This window comes from Cyphomyrmex costatus, unplaced genomic scaffold, assembly GCF_001594065.2.
Source record: "Cyphomyrmex costatus isolate MS0001 unplaced genomic scaffold, Ccosl1.0 scaffold182, whole genome shotgun sequence".
Taxonomy (NCBI): domain Eukaryota; kingdom Metazoa; phylum Arthropoda; class Insecta; order Hymenoptera; family Formicidae; genus Cyphomyrmex; species Cyphomyrmex costatus.
This window is the reverse complement of record NW_017275847.1, coordinates 161,483-177,127: the sequence shown is the minus strand read 5'-3', so window position 1 is coordinate 177,127 and position 15,645 is coordinate 161,483. Positions and strand designations below refer to the sequence as shown.

The 15,645-nt window shown below is 29.6% G+C and overlaps 1 protein-coding gene across 3 annotated transcripts in view; it reads left to right on the top strand.

Annotated features, from left to right (window-relative positions):
• Positions 1 to 5,136, top strand: part of krz (beta-arrestin protein kurtz) — an 18,643-nt gene extending 13,507 nt beyond the window's left edge. For 2 of the 3 annotated variants that reach the window (XM_018537771.1, XM_018537770.1), the window contains 4 exons: positions 1,679 to 1,822; positions 3,721 to 3,807; positions 4,455 to 4,601; positions 4,796 to 5,136. In XM_018537771.1, coding sequence (XP_018393273.1) covers positions 1,679 to 1,822; positions 3,721 to 3,807; positions 4,455 to 4,601; positions 4,796 to 4,871 — 454 coding nt within the window. In that variant the 3' untranslated portion in view covers positions 4,872 to 5,136. The remainder of the gene's footprint in view (positions 1 to 1,678; positions 1,823 to 3,720; positions 3,808 to 4,454; positions 4,602 to 4,795) is intronic. The other variant, XM_018537772.1, reaches the window with a different exon arrangement.
• Positions 5,137 to 15,645: the final 10,509 nt, after the last annotated feature.

The window sequence follows — 15,645 nt, the reverse complement described above, 5'->3', positions numbered from 1 at the left end:
CACACACACACACACACACACACACACACACACACACACACACACACACACACACACACACATTTCCCTTCTCACTCTCTCTTTCTCTCTCTCCCTGTCTTCTCTCTTCTCTCTTCTCTGTTCCTTTTATTTATTAAAATGTAATTTTAGATTATATATATTTTTTCCCTGATAAAATATATTTTACGAATTCTTAAAATAATTTTTTCTGCATTAATATAAAACCATAAATGTTTCACATCCTACATAACCCTTTCAAACACTAAAGTACACAATATTATAAGCTCTTGTCCTGTTCTCGTCTTACGTAATCACAGTCTGTATCACAGCGTGAGACACAAGCTATATATCGTACTATCATAATACTACCAGAAAATACAATTAATTTCATTTGTTTATATACTGTCGTACTTTAATTAATTGTTAATTTTTCGGCGCAAAACTGAAATTTTATGAAACTTCTCTTGGCTCAGATGCGCAGAAATATTACAATTAGTATGATTATCTATAATAATAAAAAAAATAAATAATCAAGATATCGATAAATACTTGATTTTGTTATCTATTACATTCTCTCTCTCTCTCTCTCTCTCTCTCTCTCTCTTTCATTAAATAAATTTTATGTATTTAAAGATATAATATTAATACAGGGAATATGGAAGTAACTCGTTACCTGTAACGAAGTTACAGTTACAAGTTACTTTTTTGGTAACTTTACTGGTAACTGCGTTACTTTCTTTTTTTGGTAACTGTAACGATAACGTAGTTACATTTTTTGGATAACGGTAACGAAATTTACAGTTACTTTATCGTTACTTTGCATACGATTGGATACGTTATTCTGTTATATAACAATTAGATGTTATTAATTACGACAGCTATAAATGTGGTTGTAGAACATTGAGTGTTTTTATTTAATACAAGCGTAAAAACTACATTTAGTTTACCTTAATCTAAACATCGTACATATTTTGTTCTAATTGAGCTGTGTACAAAGCTTTACTCTGTACATTTATGTTGAGCAATTGGAAAACACTTCTTTTTGCAAAATTTCTGTTATATATTTTAATTATAACGTTATAATTTTCTTTCTATCAACATATTTCATTTACAGCTAAAAGTATAGATTAAGTAAAAATATAGCTGTATTATAATAAAGAGATTATGTGTATTTCTTAATTTTTCTTTTAATTTCTAACTTTATATTATGATTCAGATAGTCCTATACAATCCTATATAATCTTCTAGTTTTCTACAAAGTATAATATAAAAAAATTCCTATACATAGTGTCAGTGTTATACATGTTATATATATATTGATTTTATTAACACAGTACATTTTTAGACTGATTTTTAAAAGTAACGAAAGGTTACCTTTCGAGTAACGGTAACTGTAACGAGTTACTTTTAAAAAGCGATAACTAGTAACGGTAAATCGTTACTTTTTTTACTCGGTAACGAGTAACTGTAACTTGTTACTTTTAAAAAGTAACTTTCCATTCTCTGTAAATTTATTTAGAGAAAATTATTAAATATTAAAAACAATAATTAAGAATGGACATTATAAATATGCTGTCCAAAATGGTAGCAATATGTTTCGTGAATTGATCAATGTGAAATCTCAGTCCGCACATAGTAGCACATTAACACTCATGCTGATTGTATGTTCAAATGTCAGGGAGGGATGCCCGGTGGGCCCGGGTTTCACGCTGAGCAAGGTGTTCACCTTGACACCTCTTCTGGCCAACAACAAAGATAAATGGGGGCTCGCCCTCGACGGCCAACTCAAACACGAGGACACCAATTTGGCGTCCAGCACCCTGTAAGGACGCGATGCCTGAAATTTAGCCTGCGACATATGCAGACACTCGTCTAGATATTGATACGCCGTACCGCGTTTCGGTCGCGTATTTAGCGTCGAGAAAGATAATATCAGCAAAATTTTCCCTCGCAAATTGCAAAAGTTTGACTCGGTGTAGTTTGATATAATGTTTCCTAAACTTTTGACAGCTCGACAGACATTTAGTAGTTAAACAGCAGAGATGATATTAAATGATAAGCACGTGTTATAAAATATTTTCTAATATAAAAGAGGGAAACACAGAGATATGAAATTATGAGAAATATTTCATTTTTGTAATGAGGTACACTACAGAGTTTGCCATCAAATTAAAACAATTCCACTCTCTGAAATTAATATTTTATAAATATAGGGGGAAATTTTGGTATAATATAAATATTTAAATTAAATATATAAAAGTATGTTGAGTAGGAAATATAAATATTTAAGTATGTTGAAAAAGAAATATAAATATTTAACAAATTTTATATAATATACATATATGTATATGATTATAAGTTATTGAAAATTGTTTAAAGCTTTTCCTCAAGTAATGTAATAAAGTATTTCCAAAGTTATACATAAACATAAATTAAAATAAAGAACTTGTTTAAAGAAACACTGAAATTCAACACGGGTAGGGAAATTTGCCAGACAAGCGCTAAATGCGGGACAAGAATGCGGACGACGTTTGTTACACACGTGTCATTCACGCACGCAACGCGCAGCCGAGTACGCCTTTGGGAATTTCTCATTTTCGTGCGCAACGCTTTCCACACAACAGCCGGAAAATACATGTTGGCTGCCCGCAACGAAGCTTTTCTCAACGATCGATCGATCAAGATGGCGAGCGACTAGCTCTATCATTGTCGAACGACGTGTAATTTTGTTTTTGCGAGATTCGCATTCAAATTCACTGGGAATCGTTCCTTCCCTCGCATCCTGGATTTCTTAAATCCAAATCCATGGATATCAATAAAAACGAAGATTTTGATATAAGTTTTGCACAATTTTAAGATTTAAATAATAATTCCATAAATCTTGGTGTGTGTATATATATATATCTATGGATTCTAAGATCCAAATGCTTTAACTCTTTCGATACCACTTTTTTGACTTTTTTTAATACATTGACAAAGTTCCAAAATTAAAATGAATTTTAATATTCAGCATTGGCACAGCATTTCACAAAAAGTAAATTTTATTATTTTTATAACAAAACGCATATATTCGCAAATTCAATATGTTTTATCTTTTGCTTTATTAAAATTAAACTTGACGACTTTAATACGTATCTCGTTGATTAATAGAAGAAATTCCGTCCTTTTTGTTATCTTCTTTTTATGCCGAGTAAAACTTTTTAAATTTTCGTTGAAAATTTTTGTTAACATATATATTCGCCAATGGTACCAAAAGGATTAAGAAACTGCGATCTAGGAAATTTAGGATGCAAGATACTGAAAGCAAAAGTTTAAACCGACCTCCCATCCTCCTTCTGCTTGTGCTCGTAAAACATGGCATCGCCACCGCATTGTATCTGCAGTAAAATTGCATGGACAAATTAGAAATTGTTCATTTTTGCTGCGAAGCTGTAGTATCATGAATAGCTTGACTAAAAGATATGTACGTGATTACTGCTTTATATAAATGTTTAAATAAATAGCATTGTGAATGTATAATATTCTTGTAAGTGTATTAATTGCCGCTTGCTTCTATATATTTAAGATTAATAAAAGTTAATTTGCAACAATTCTTTTTCTGTGTTGCTTCCTGTCGTTGCATGACGCTATTACACAATTAACTTTACATAAGCTTTTGTATAGCATTTATATTAATAGATTATAATGCATTGTAATGACGACAGTAAGTATAATTCGCAGTGTGGTTGACCCGGCGCAGCGTGAAAACCTCGGCATAATTGTCCAGTACAAAGTTAAAGTCAAACTCTGCCTCGGCGCTCTAGGAGGGTAAGTATTATTACTCATTTATCATGTCTCGACTGCTAAGGGGGTAACCTAAAGCAGTTATCCAGTGTAATAATAATTTTTTATATAAATATAACAGTTATGAAAAGGATATTGTTAAGTGAATAAATCGCTTTTAAATTGAACTAATCACTTTGAATTTTAACTAATATACACTATTAAATATCAAAGGTGCAATGATAATCCGATCTTTTAAGTTAAATATTTTATTATTTTCAGTTTTTATGTGTCAAAATGTAAATCAATTTTTTCTATGATTAGTTTGAAGTAAATAACGTGCATATTAATGTATGCAATTAATAAATAATAAATTAAATTTGAGTCTTTAATAATTTTTTCTCCAGACAAATTGTATAATTCCATTATTTTAGTTAAATTTACGATGTATTGAGTAAAAGCAATATTGACCTATACAAATAATTAAGAATAATTTACACATTCTCAGTATAATTCACACTGTAAATTTAACAATGCAATATCCTAAAATTTTCTTTATATTTAAAGTCACGAATTTAATATTTCTCTCTCTCTCTCTCTCTCTCTCTCTCTCTCTCTCTCTCTCTCTCTCTCTCTTTCTCTCTACACACACACATAATATATTTAATATTATTATTATATTTTAATTATAGCGAATTAGTTGCGGAACTGCCCTTCATTCTGATGCATCCTAAACCGGAAGAAGAGGAACCAGTGCCGTCCACAGCTCGACCAAGTCCTACGCATAAAACTGACAGCGGAGAAGTTTCGCTCGATACAAACCTCATCCAATTGGACACGTAATTAACAAAAAAAGTTTTAATATGAGTTTAACTTTTTAATAAAGAATTAAAAAATCACAATTAACAGCTAATAACATTTTTGAAATTTTACGACATATGCATACACATGTATACATGAATAATTCTTAATTTTTTAACTGTTTGTAAAAACAGTTTTCAGATTTTTTTGTAAATTTTCTGTCTATTTTTAGGGAAGCAGATGGCGACGATGATATAATTTTTGAGGACTTTGCTCGTTTGAGGTTGAAAGGCGAAACGGAAGCTTGACCGTGTTTCGCTAACACCTTGACACGTATCGATCAAGTGACTTTGACACCACCATGCCGCACGCAAGACGGAAGTTGCACAATTTCGCCAATATCAATAGTAGCTATGTCGCAACAACAAACTTAAACAATGTTATTGTTTGTTGAAGCGACATCATTGCTATCCTTGAGGGCAAAGTGTCAATACCGATTTTTCCACCATTTTGACATATTTTAAAATTTATTGCAGAAATAGTTTAATAAAAGAAATAAAAAAAGCAAAAGAGGACACAAAAAATTGTATAAGAGAGGAATTCTACTGCTCACTGTTTTGTGCAATTTCATATTTTTATGTAAGATAAAAAATGATGGAAATACAAATTGAAAATGATGATATTAAGAACATTCTTCAACAATCGCCATTTTTACAAATTATCGAAAATAACGGAAAATACACCGGAAGTTAAAGTTTCTCAAGAGCAAATTGTTCAACAATTTTTTCTGATTCTCTTGAAGTCTATACTATATATTATTTATAGAACACTTAACGAATGAAATAATTCAATAATTAATGAAGCCATTTTTATGACACATGCTTTTTATTTGATCAAAATAATTTTGATTTGTGGGGAAAGTGCGACGGATTTCGTAATTGATATTCACGAATTTTTCATCAATATTGTCGCCATTTTATGCTCTGGCTCTGAAGACTGATTTTAGAAGGAACATCCATGAATCTAGCCAATGACGTATTTACCGTAAAGTCCTTAATAAAAGAAAAAAAAAAAATATATATATATATATATAATCTATATTTGGTATTTTATTTTCCAAAAACATTACAAATGAAATTTACTATTAATTCAATTAGCTAATTAATTGAGTGTGAGTCGTGGGTAAATTCAGAAAATATGATTCAATTATTACATAATCCAATTAATTTAACTGAAATAATTTCATAATTAATTAGATGCAAGATCGATATAACTTCAAGAATGAGATTTTTTTAGATTGATAAGCCACGATATATTGCGATTCTTCAAACATGGCCAGTACTGCTTTTAAGTTACACGAGCGCACGGGATAAACTCTTTTGTGAATTATCAATTTTATTTTAATAATACAGAATAAATATGTATATTAGTGCACATTGCAAAGATCGTTTGTGTAAATGGGACGATCGTAAGCGCTTTCTTGTTCCTCGTATAAATTTCGCAGAATTAATATTTAAAAAAATTATATATAATTACTATAAATATAAAAGAGAATTAATCACAAAACCATTGTTGTATGAAAACGAAGAACTGTTTGATATTTATCTCGTTTATCCGGGATAAAAAACTATACAATGTTTCATTTGCAACGAGAGAAATTAATTTTACAAAAAATCTCCAGTTTTTAGAAAACCTATTTAGAAGAATTTAATGCAATAATTTAATCATACACTAAACTAAAAGATGCGTAGAAATACGCAAAAAATGAGGAAAGATGGCGTTTCGAGATGCAGATGTCAATTTATAGTTATATTTATAAATAATTTGTAGAACTTGATAACATTGTAGAATTTGTAATGTTAATCCGTTTTATGGTCCTTTTTCGAGTTTACAATTAATTCATTTAAAACGGCGAGCACTCTTTGTTTAATCAACTTCGATATACATTTCCAAAACTGCACGAGAATTAAATTTTCCCATCTTGCATTGAAATATCGCATAATCTCGGCTCGCTTGTATTAAATTAGAAGTTTAATATTGATTGCCTAATTAAATGTTGTGTTGGAAAAGTCCGTGCGGATTTTCAACAATCTAATCTATATTCCTATATTTGTAGAACATTGATAATATATCATTTAATAGAGCAAAGTTTAAGCTTTAAGAATCTGTTTTTTAAATGATTTTTAACGGAGTTATGAGCAATCAAAGTCAGAATACTCCTTTACTTAACTCGCGAATAACTCGGGAATAAAAAAATTGTAGAAATATTTTTAAAAAACAATTTTATAGGAAAAGCTTCAAGCTTTCACGATGGATAATCGAAAAATTTTTCGAATTTGTTGTGGGCATAAACCCGCAAAGCGAGAAGAAAAATTTTCATCTTTTTCAGCTTGTAGTGTTCGATATGTAAAAATTAACAATCTCACAGAAACTCAAAAAATATAGTAACCTTTCGAAAGTAGAGATCTCAAGCTTTAAAACCCTTTTTTTAAATTTAAATTTCATTCATTTTCAACGAAGATATTGTATACACAATTTTGAGATAGAAAATCCGCACGGACTTTTCGAACAACCCAATATATAAAAACTTTCGCTATAAAATTAAATTACAAAAATCATAGGACAAGTTTCATCATCCACAAAATATATGTATATAATTAGTTACACGTGATTACATTTCATTACTTTTGTAGGAATTTTAAAAAAAATCACCTTGTTAATTTTAGAAATTGCTTTTAATGTCATACAATGGTGCACTATATAATTTTTTTTCCTTTTCTATCTTTTGATGTTTTTATCTTTTCTTTTTACTCATTAAATTTAAATAATCAGAAAAGAGAATATAGAAAAAAAGTCTATTTAAATTATCGACTTAAATCATGTTAAATCTCGTAAAATTTATTACCATATAAATTTTTATTAAATAAGAAATTTGTTCTATGCTTTTAATTTCAAATTATAACAAGATCAAGTCAACGATAAACAGTACGCGTTGGCAACGAAGATAATTTGACAGTCATATTAATTAAAATGGAAGTTGCAAAATAACAAAAGTTGAAAAACATTGTACATGTATGTATGTCACGTGTGTGTATGTATGTGTGCGTATGTATAGGTATAAATATACACATATAGGAAGCAAAGAAAAAATAGTATTTTTTATCACTTTAGCATTTACAAACTGTATCTAAACGAAAAAATCAAGTATGTGGTCTACGCTTTTTTTCGCACGTTTAATGTTAAACGAGGGATGAAAACGCGGCCATATTTCCTCATACCAAAGCAGATATATTCATTTCCTAAAAGAAATTGTTTCTCGAGAAAAGTATTAATAATAAGTTGCAAGAATAAAAAAAAATCTATTTAAATTGTTAAGCTAAACTTAAAGGAACTTTTGGATTTTTTTAAAAACATATATTCTTTACTAATAAAGTATTAATAAAATTTATTAATAATTCAAAAAAATGTTAATTTTTTTACACAGATATTTTAACAAAAATTTTATTAAAATAAATTGCCAGACGTTTGTATTTTATATATTATACCATAAAAAATGTAATATAAAATAATATTTTCTATACATTTTATTTAGTTACCCTTATACTTACAATAAATTATATAGATTGGTATTTATAGCCCCTTGTTATTTTAAGATCGTTTTAAGTAATATCTTAAGATACCGACTTCTTAAGACTGTACTTAAGACGGTCTTAAATACAAGGATTAATCTATCAACACCAGCTATTAAGGCTGGGTCCACAACCTCGCTTTAAGAGGCCCTAAGCCGGAAAGCTGTAGAAATTGACCAATCACAGTCGATTATTTTTCTCGCATTCAACTATGATTGGTCAATTTCTTACGGCTTTACGACTTAGAGCTTCTTAAAGCGAGGTTGTGGACCCAGCCTTATTATTAACTAGCAGCTTGCTTAGAAAGTCTTTTAACTTTTTTAACTTATTTTCATAAAACAGGAACGTGCATGTTCAACGAACGTAGAGCTATTTAATTAAGGGACGAATTTTCGCGACTGCGGCGAATGTCGACACTTCGATTATTCGTTTTAAGCGACGCGTATGAGTGTGCAGGCTTGTATAATGAGAGTATATTTTATATTCACCCACGGGTGCGCACGTATTTTTTATATGATCGCAAGCGGTAGATCATTAACATTCTTATTGTGATCGTTGAAATCACAAAAAAGGATCACACCGCGCAAAACCGAGGGAGATAAATAAAGTCAATAAGGATGCCGTCTTTGTAATTCTAATATTGAAATTGTTTTCTTGAGATACAAGAAAACCATATCACACGCAGAGTGTCATGGAAAAAAACGCTAATTTTATCAACTTAACCGTAATATAAAGTTGAAATTATTTTCTATGCAAACTAATAATTTCGTCATTTTATATATGTATAGGTTGCACATTTGATATTATAATTAGTTACATGTAATTGATATTTAATATTGATATTATATCGACAAAAAAGTGAGAGAGAAATAGAGAAAAAATTTAGAAATTTCAACTTTAAGAATACAGTTTTAATGCGACATTTTCTGAGACGCTCTGTACTTAACAAATCACTGCGAAAAGAAAGGCAAACGATTACGCTTCTTTGATATAACGCATTTTGCACCTGGAAACTCACATTTCTCTCATTTTACATCTCGTTTAACTAAAAATTGCATCTATTTCTGTCCAAAAAGGAAGTTGTGATTGAGCATATAGCGGAACACGGATATGCTATTGTCAGAATGGTTGTATCATGCGATATAGTCAAATTAATTAATGCTCTGAACATAATAATAAATAGCATAAATTAGACACAAAAGAAAGAAGAACAAACAGAAGAGGAAAAGGAAGATAAGATGTTATGTAACCTAAGAGTGTATCTGTAATTATAATGTAATCGGACTGATGTACAAGAGTGCTGTGGTTCTTCGAATGTGTAAATCATAAGGGAAAAAGAAGGGGAGAGAGAGAGAGCCATTATTACTAACCTGTATATTGTATTAGGAACGGTTTATTTATTGAAGCCGCCCGTTGTTAGTTAGCAAACAAAGTCGTGTGTCGTTCATGATCGTTCGCCGTTCACTCGTGAGTAATCCGTTTTATATGTAAAAGAGATTACAAGAGAATTAGTAAGAGAGAGAGAGAGAGAGAGAGAAAGGAAAAAGATCGCGAGAATGTGTGTGTGCGTGTGTATAAAGTAAATGGCATAAAGTATGTATATCTATATAATGCATAATATATTGTATATGTAAAAATCGTGTATTCTCATATTGTAACTAGCTGTAATAATTTAATAAATCCCGTATATCGAAATTATACATACATCTCAAATAATTTTTAACATTCTCTACTTTAAATTCTATTATTATTAAATGATTTTATTTCTTTTACATTCTTCTGTATCTTCGTAAAAAAATTTCTTAAACACTTTAATTTCATTTATTATAACAAAAAAACAGTAGAATAATGGTAGTAAGTTTAGCAACTATTGTATTTTATTAAAATTTAATGTAATTATTAAGAAATAAAACAATATTAAAGGAATACACTTTTGTAAAGTCTTTTAGTTTTTCAAATTTTTCAGTTTTTCACAAACGTATTTACTGTAATTGTATGTGCAATACTGTATTGCGAAACTGTTGCTCAAGCTTTGGAAGTTGGAAAAGTTTCTTAATTGGCAATTAACGAAACAGCTTTCCCTAGTACAAAACTTTCTTCCTTGACGAAATTAAATACACGTCTTGCTAACTAAAGCGTTCTTCTTTTTTAGCCGCTAAGAAGGCTTAGGATCTGTAGTTGGTAATACCAAATCCTTATCTATATTTATAAAAGTATCTATTTGTATATAAATGATATAATGTACAAGAAAATTAATACGTACACATAAATATTTTATAGCTAAATGTAAAATATGTAAAAGATATTTTTATAAATTTGATATCAATTGTTAAATTAAACTGATAAATAAGATCGAACTAAATCACACGCAATCATATTATGACATAATAAATAATTTTTAAGTAATTCAAACAACTATCACAATTTTAACTTTGAAACTAACTTGAGTACGAAGAATAAGAATATTCGAATTTCTGCCGCCGTCTGAAGTAATTTGCCAACCGCGATGCGGGAAGAAGGTTGAAACTGAACCAAAGGTGAATTCGTCATTTCATTCATGTAGAAACTTTATTCAAATTTAGTCATCTTCTATCGCAAATTCGAGTCATAAATCGTGTAGCATGAAGCGAGCGGAAAAACGAAGAAACAAAAGGAAAAGAAAAAGCGAGCGCGAGAACACATTTACAACACGAAGGAGACCCGGAAAAATTGCGCGGCAGAATGGAAGAAATCAGCTGTATCATAAAGAAATAAGGGGAAGTTCACGATAATGGGAGAGGAAAGAGAGGACACGGGGCAGGAAACGAAAGAAAAATGAAAAAAAAAACGTGGCGGAAGGGAAAAGTACGAGAAGGGAGGTACCGGGTGGCGCGCAAATTTTTAGCGCTTCTCCGTCTCGCTTTCTGCTCATCTCTCCTTTCATCTCTCACCACGCAGCCTCCGTAGCTCCCTTTTCAGTATGATCCGCGCGGTCCGAGTGCAAGCATCGTGCACTTTAGAATTTAGATTGTTATTTCGTTGTCGCGTTGCTTATTTCGTTATTACGTGAAAAAAAAAATTAAATCTTGTGGAGGAAATTAAAATTGAATTGAACTTATAATGAATATTTTTCAATAAATTATTTTATTGAGTACAGAGACAATTAGCAATTACTACATTACAGAGGACATAAATGATTTTTGTCATGTAATAATAATCTTCGTAAACATTTATTTACGCCATAAATATGTGTAAAGTAAGAAATCTTTTGCTAAATATTTTTCATAACTTCTAATTAGTTTGTTATTGATTCAATCAATTACATATAAATTTTTATCAAAATTTATAAAACATACTTGCATTATTCTACTACATTATTTACATCACCAATTTTATTATTTTATGAATATATGGTGAAATTACTTTATTAAACGTTTTGCGAAGCGTACTGAAGAATTGAATTTAACAAGTTAACCGATCATGACATTTAACAGGTTGCTTTATTGACTTTCAAAAAGATTAACTAATCCTTTGTTATGGTAATTCTGATCGTCATTATTTACACAAAAAAGTGCATAAGATGAGTCTTCCATCAAGATGAGTCTTTCATTTTCACGCTTAAATTCATCAAACTCACGAGCTTCCTGAATTTTTATAAAACCTGATGGAACTTTCTATAAAACCTAATGGAACTTTCGTACTGCGAATAAAAAAAATTATACAAAAGTTATTCTTATTAAATTACTTACACATAAAAAATAAATTTATATTATTATACATTATCAACGAATAGTCGCCATTGTAATTATTAAAGTAATGATTCATTGAATCGTACCAATTAATTTAATCATTACTTATAATATATCACTCTAATAAATTTTATATAAATCTTTATAAATATTGCAAGATAGAATACAAAGTTCAGTATAATATGTTTCAATTTCTATGATTAACAACTTTGTTCATCGAGATACGTTCGTATTCCAAGCTTTTTGAGCTGTCGTGCGTAAAAAGTCGGCAGAACCGTGCTACTTTGCTATTCAAATATCGAGCGAGCCACGCGAGATTTAATAAATCCAATCGACCGAATTCATTTTGGATATCGAAGAGCCATGATATCGAACATTTAGATTCATAGTTTTATATGTCGGAAGATGACATGCGACACTGAAATTCAAATCAGATTATTCTTAATATCATGTATAATAATAATATAAAGTTTCTAAATAATGCACGATAAGTTTATTAAATATTAAATTTATAATAACATTTAGGCAGAATTGTATTTTGAAAAGTTTATTATTTTTTGCACATTTCTTTCAATAATGTAGTTTCAATTTATTTAAATTATTTAGTATACCATATTATTTATTTTCTTAACTTTTTATTATAGACATATATTAATTCTGTGTTTGCTAAAAAATTTTTAATTAAAAAAAATTAAACAAAAATATTTGTATATATATATATGTAGTGCTAGAGAAAATTTACCACATAAACTCATTTGACCTTTGATGGCTTTCCTATTTGACACTTTTGGCGAAAATTGGCCACTCAAGTCCCTTGAAGATTTTGCAAGAGATGACTTCCTAAATGGATTTCTTTTGCGTAAACGTCTAACACACACATTTAATAAATCATATTTTATCAAAATCATAAAATTTCAAGAAGAGGATGAAAATAATAGCTCGTATACAAGTGAATAAACATTTATCTTTCTCATCTCCCATTTCTCTTTTCTCCCCGAGTGTCTGTAAATTTGAAGAAAGAGAACAATTTCAATTTGATGTGAAGTACGAGTGAAAATTCCAAGTGGAAAAGAAAGTAAGAAGTGTGTCTCAGCTGTGTCTGAGGTTTAGACAATGAACAAACTGTACCGACGACGAAACGAGAGCATCAATGGCGTCGAAACGTGAGTAACAGAAATTGAAAAAGTAAGTGTAATCATAAAAATCGACCGAATACAATATATACTATTTTCTTTCGAGATTGGTTCATAGATATGTTCGTTGCAGGACTCAGATTTATTTACATTTATCGCATTCTTGTCAAATAAAAAAAAGAATTATAAAAATAACAATGTTCTAGGACAATTTCTTTTTAGTTAACAAATTCTTTGATTCTTAAGAAAAAGATATTCAATATATATTAAATTTGCAATATTATATTAAAAATATAATATATTTCTAAATTCTCTCTCTTAAGTATATCAGGAGACGCGGTAGTGTCTCCAGCCATGTTCAATATTTCTATCTTAGATATTTCGCTGAATATAGTTATTATATGGTAGTATAAAGTACAATCTTACTATACATTTATTATTCTTAGTAACGTTATTTAAACTCTCATCAGAATTTTCATTTAATCTTAAAGCGAAACTAAAATCCAAAATGTTATAAAAATTCATTGAAGAGGTAAAAGAATCTGGGATACACTATGTATAAGCATATGTTATTCAGTTGCGAAGAAAAAAACTCTGGTCGTTGGAACGTGATTTCCAAGTGTCGTCACTTACCCGCAATTTGATTAGCCGCATCTACTCGCGAGACTCTCATTAATCGTGCGATCTCTTTATCAGAGAGATGTAGCTATTGATCTCGTTGTAATACCGAGGCAAGCCTTGAGTCTTTTCGTAAGCTGTTTACTTTCGACAGAAGTTCGACATTTTATTGAAACTGAATCGCGTGCGACAACCTGAGACCTGTTGCTTTAATATTGTCTTATTTCTTTTTTTAAATAGAAATAAATGATTACCTTTATCATGTCCTCTCTTTCGACTGATCCATTTCTAGAGCTTCTTACTCACGGACAAAAAAAACGGGCCACTAAATTTTAGCACAAATTTTTAACATCTTCAAACAGTGATAACTTAGTAAAAAGAATCATCGTAGCGAGATGTTAAACAAAAGCATTTTGAAGCTTGAAATCTCTACTTTTCAAATCGGTACCTAAAAAACCGGTCGAACTGATATTATGTGAAGTTACACAAACATAAATGAAGATGCAAATTTACAGAGTTCCACGGTGTCAATTAAAAATTACGCACAAATGGGATTTACAACTTTCAAAAGAGTGAATCTTTATCCTTTAATTTGTTTTTTTATTGAGCTACGTACGATTTTTTTCCACCGAGTTATTCAACGTTGAAGCAAAAACCCTTTTTCCTGATATATTAAATGACTAATTTTGTTAAAAAGCTACAAGCAAATTTCAAGATAAAATAACTTCATCAAGAATCATCGTATCAAGATGTTTAAAAAAGTATTTTAAAGATTAAAATTTCTACTTTTCAGACAAGTATTTTAAAAAACGGTATTATTGATATTTCGTGAAATTAAAACATAATTTATAAATATAAATGAAGATGCGTCAAACCTCTAAATTTTTTACGAAATTTGAGAAGTTCCACGACGCGAATTAAAAATTGTGCACAAATGCGGTTTACAACTTTCGAAAAACTGAATCTTTACCTTTATTTGCTTTTCTTGCGATTTTTTTCATCGAGTTATTCAATGTTGAAGTAAAAATGATTTCTTTAGCTTCAACATTGAATAACTTGGTTTAAAAAAATCGTACATATAGATCGCAAATAAAGTAAATTAAAGATAACGATTCAGTATTTCGAAAGCTGTAAACCACATTTGTGCACAATTTTTAATTCGCGTCGTGCAACTTTGCAAATTTCGTAAACAATTTTGAGATTTTATGCATCTTCATTTGTGTTTGTGTAATTTCACATAATATTAGTTCGACCGTTGTCGAGTACCAATTTGAAAAATAGAAATTTCAAGCTTTAAAATGCTTTTTTGAACATGTCGCTACGATGATCTTTCACTGAGTTATCTGTTTGAAAATATTAAAAATTTATGTTAAAATTTAGTGGAAAATTTAGTAGGTTTCTTGCCTGAGAGTGTATATAATAAAGAATCCCTTGATCATCTATCGTTACTATTTTTCATTCTGTTTCACTTTATATAATTCTAATTCAGTTTTTATTTTGCTTTATTTTGTATTTTAATAAATTTCAATTTAATATATTTGATTATTAATATCTGTTAATGCGCATTATGTATCATGTGTTTAACAAAGGAAATGTATGGACAACAAATGTATTAAGCTTGAATTTGTAATAATACATGGTAAAAAGTCATAATTTCCGGCTTTCTATTTATGGAAAGTGGAAATAACTAGATTACTGTCGACCTTTCCTCAGGATCCGTTCTTTCTCTCTTTCTCTCTCAGAAAAATTAACACGAAACATCACGATTAATTTGCGTCATTCTGTCGAAACGATCGATTAATAGAACTCCGCGTATATTATTAAAGGCAAATGTTATTATCTATTCAAGAATCGAGGAATCCTGAAGTTAAAAATATAACATATTCATGATGCTAAGCCAAGGAATTTTTGTCTTGATATTTCATATAGTCACACGATTGGTTAGTTATTATTATTCCTTTATTATATATATAT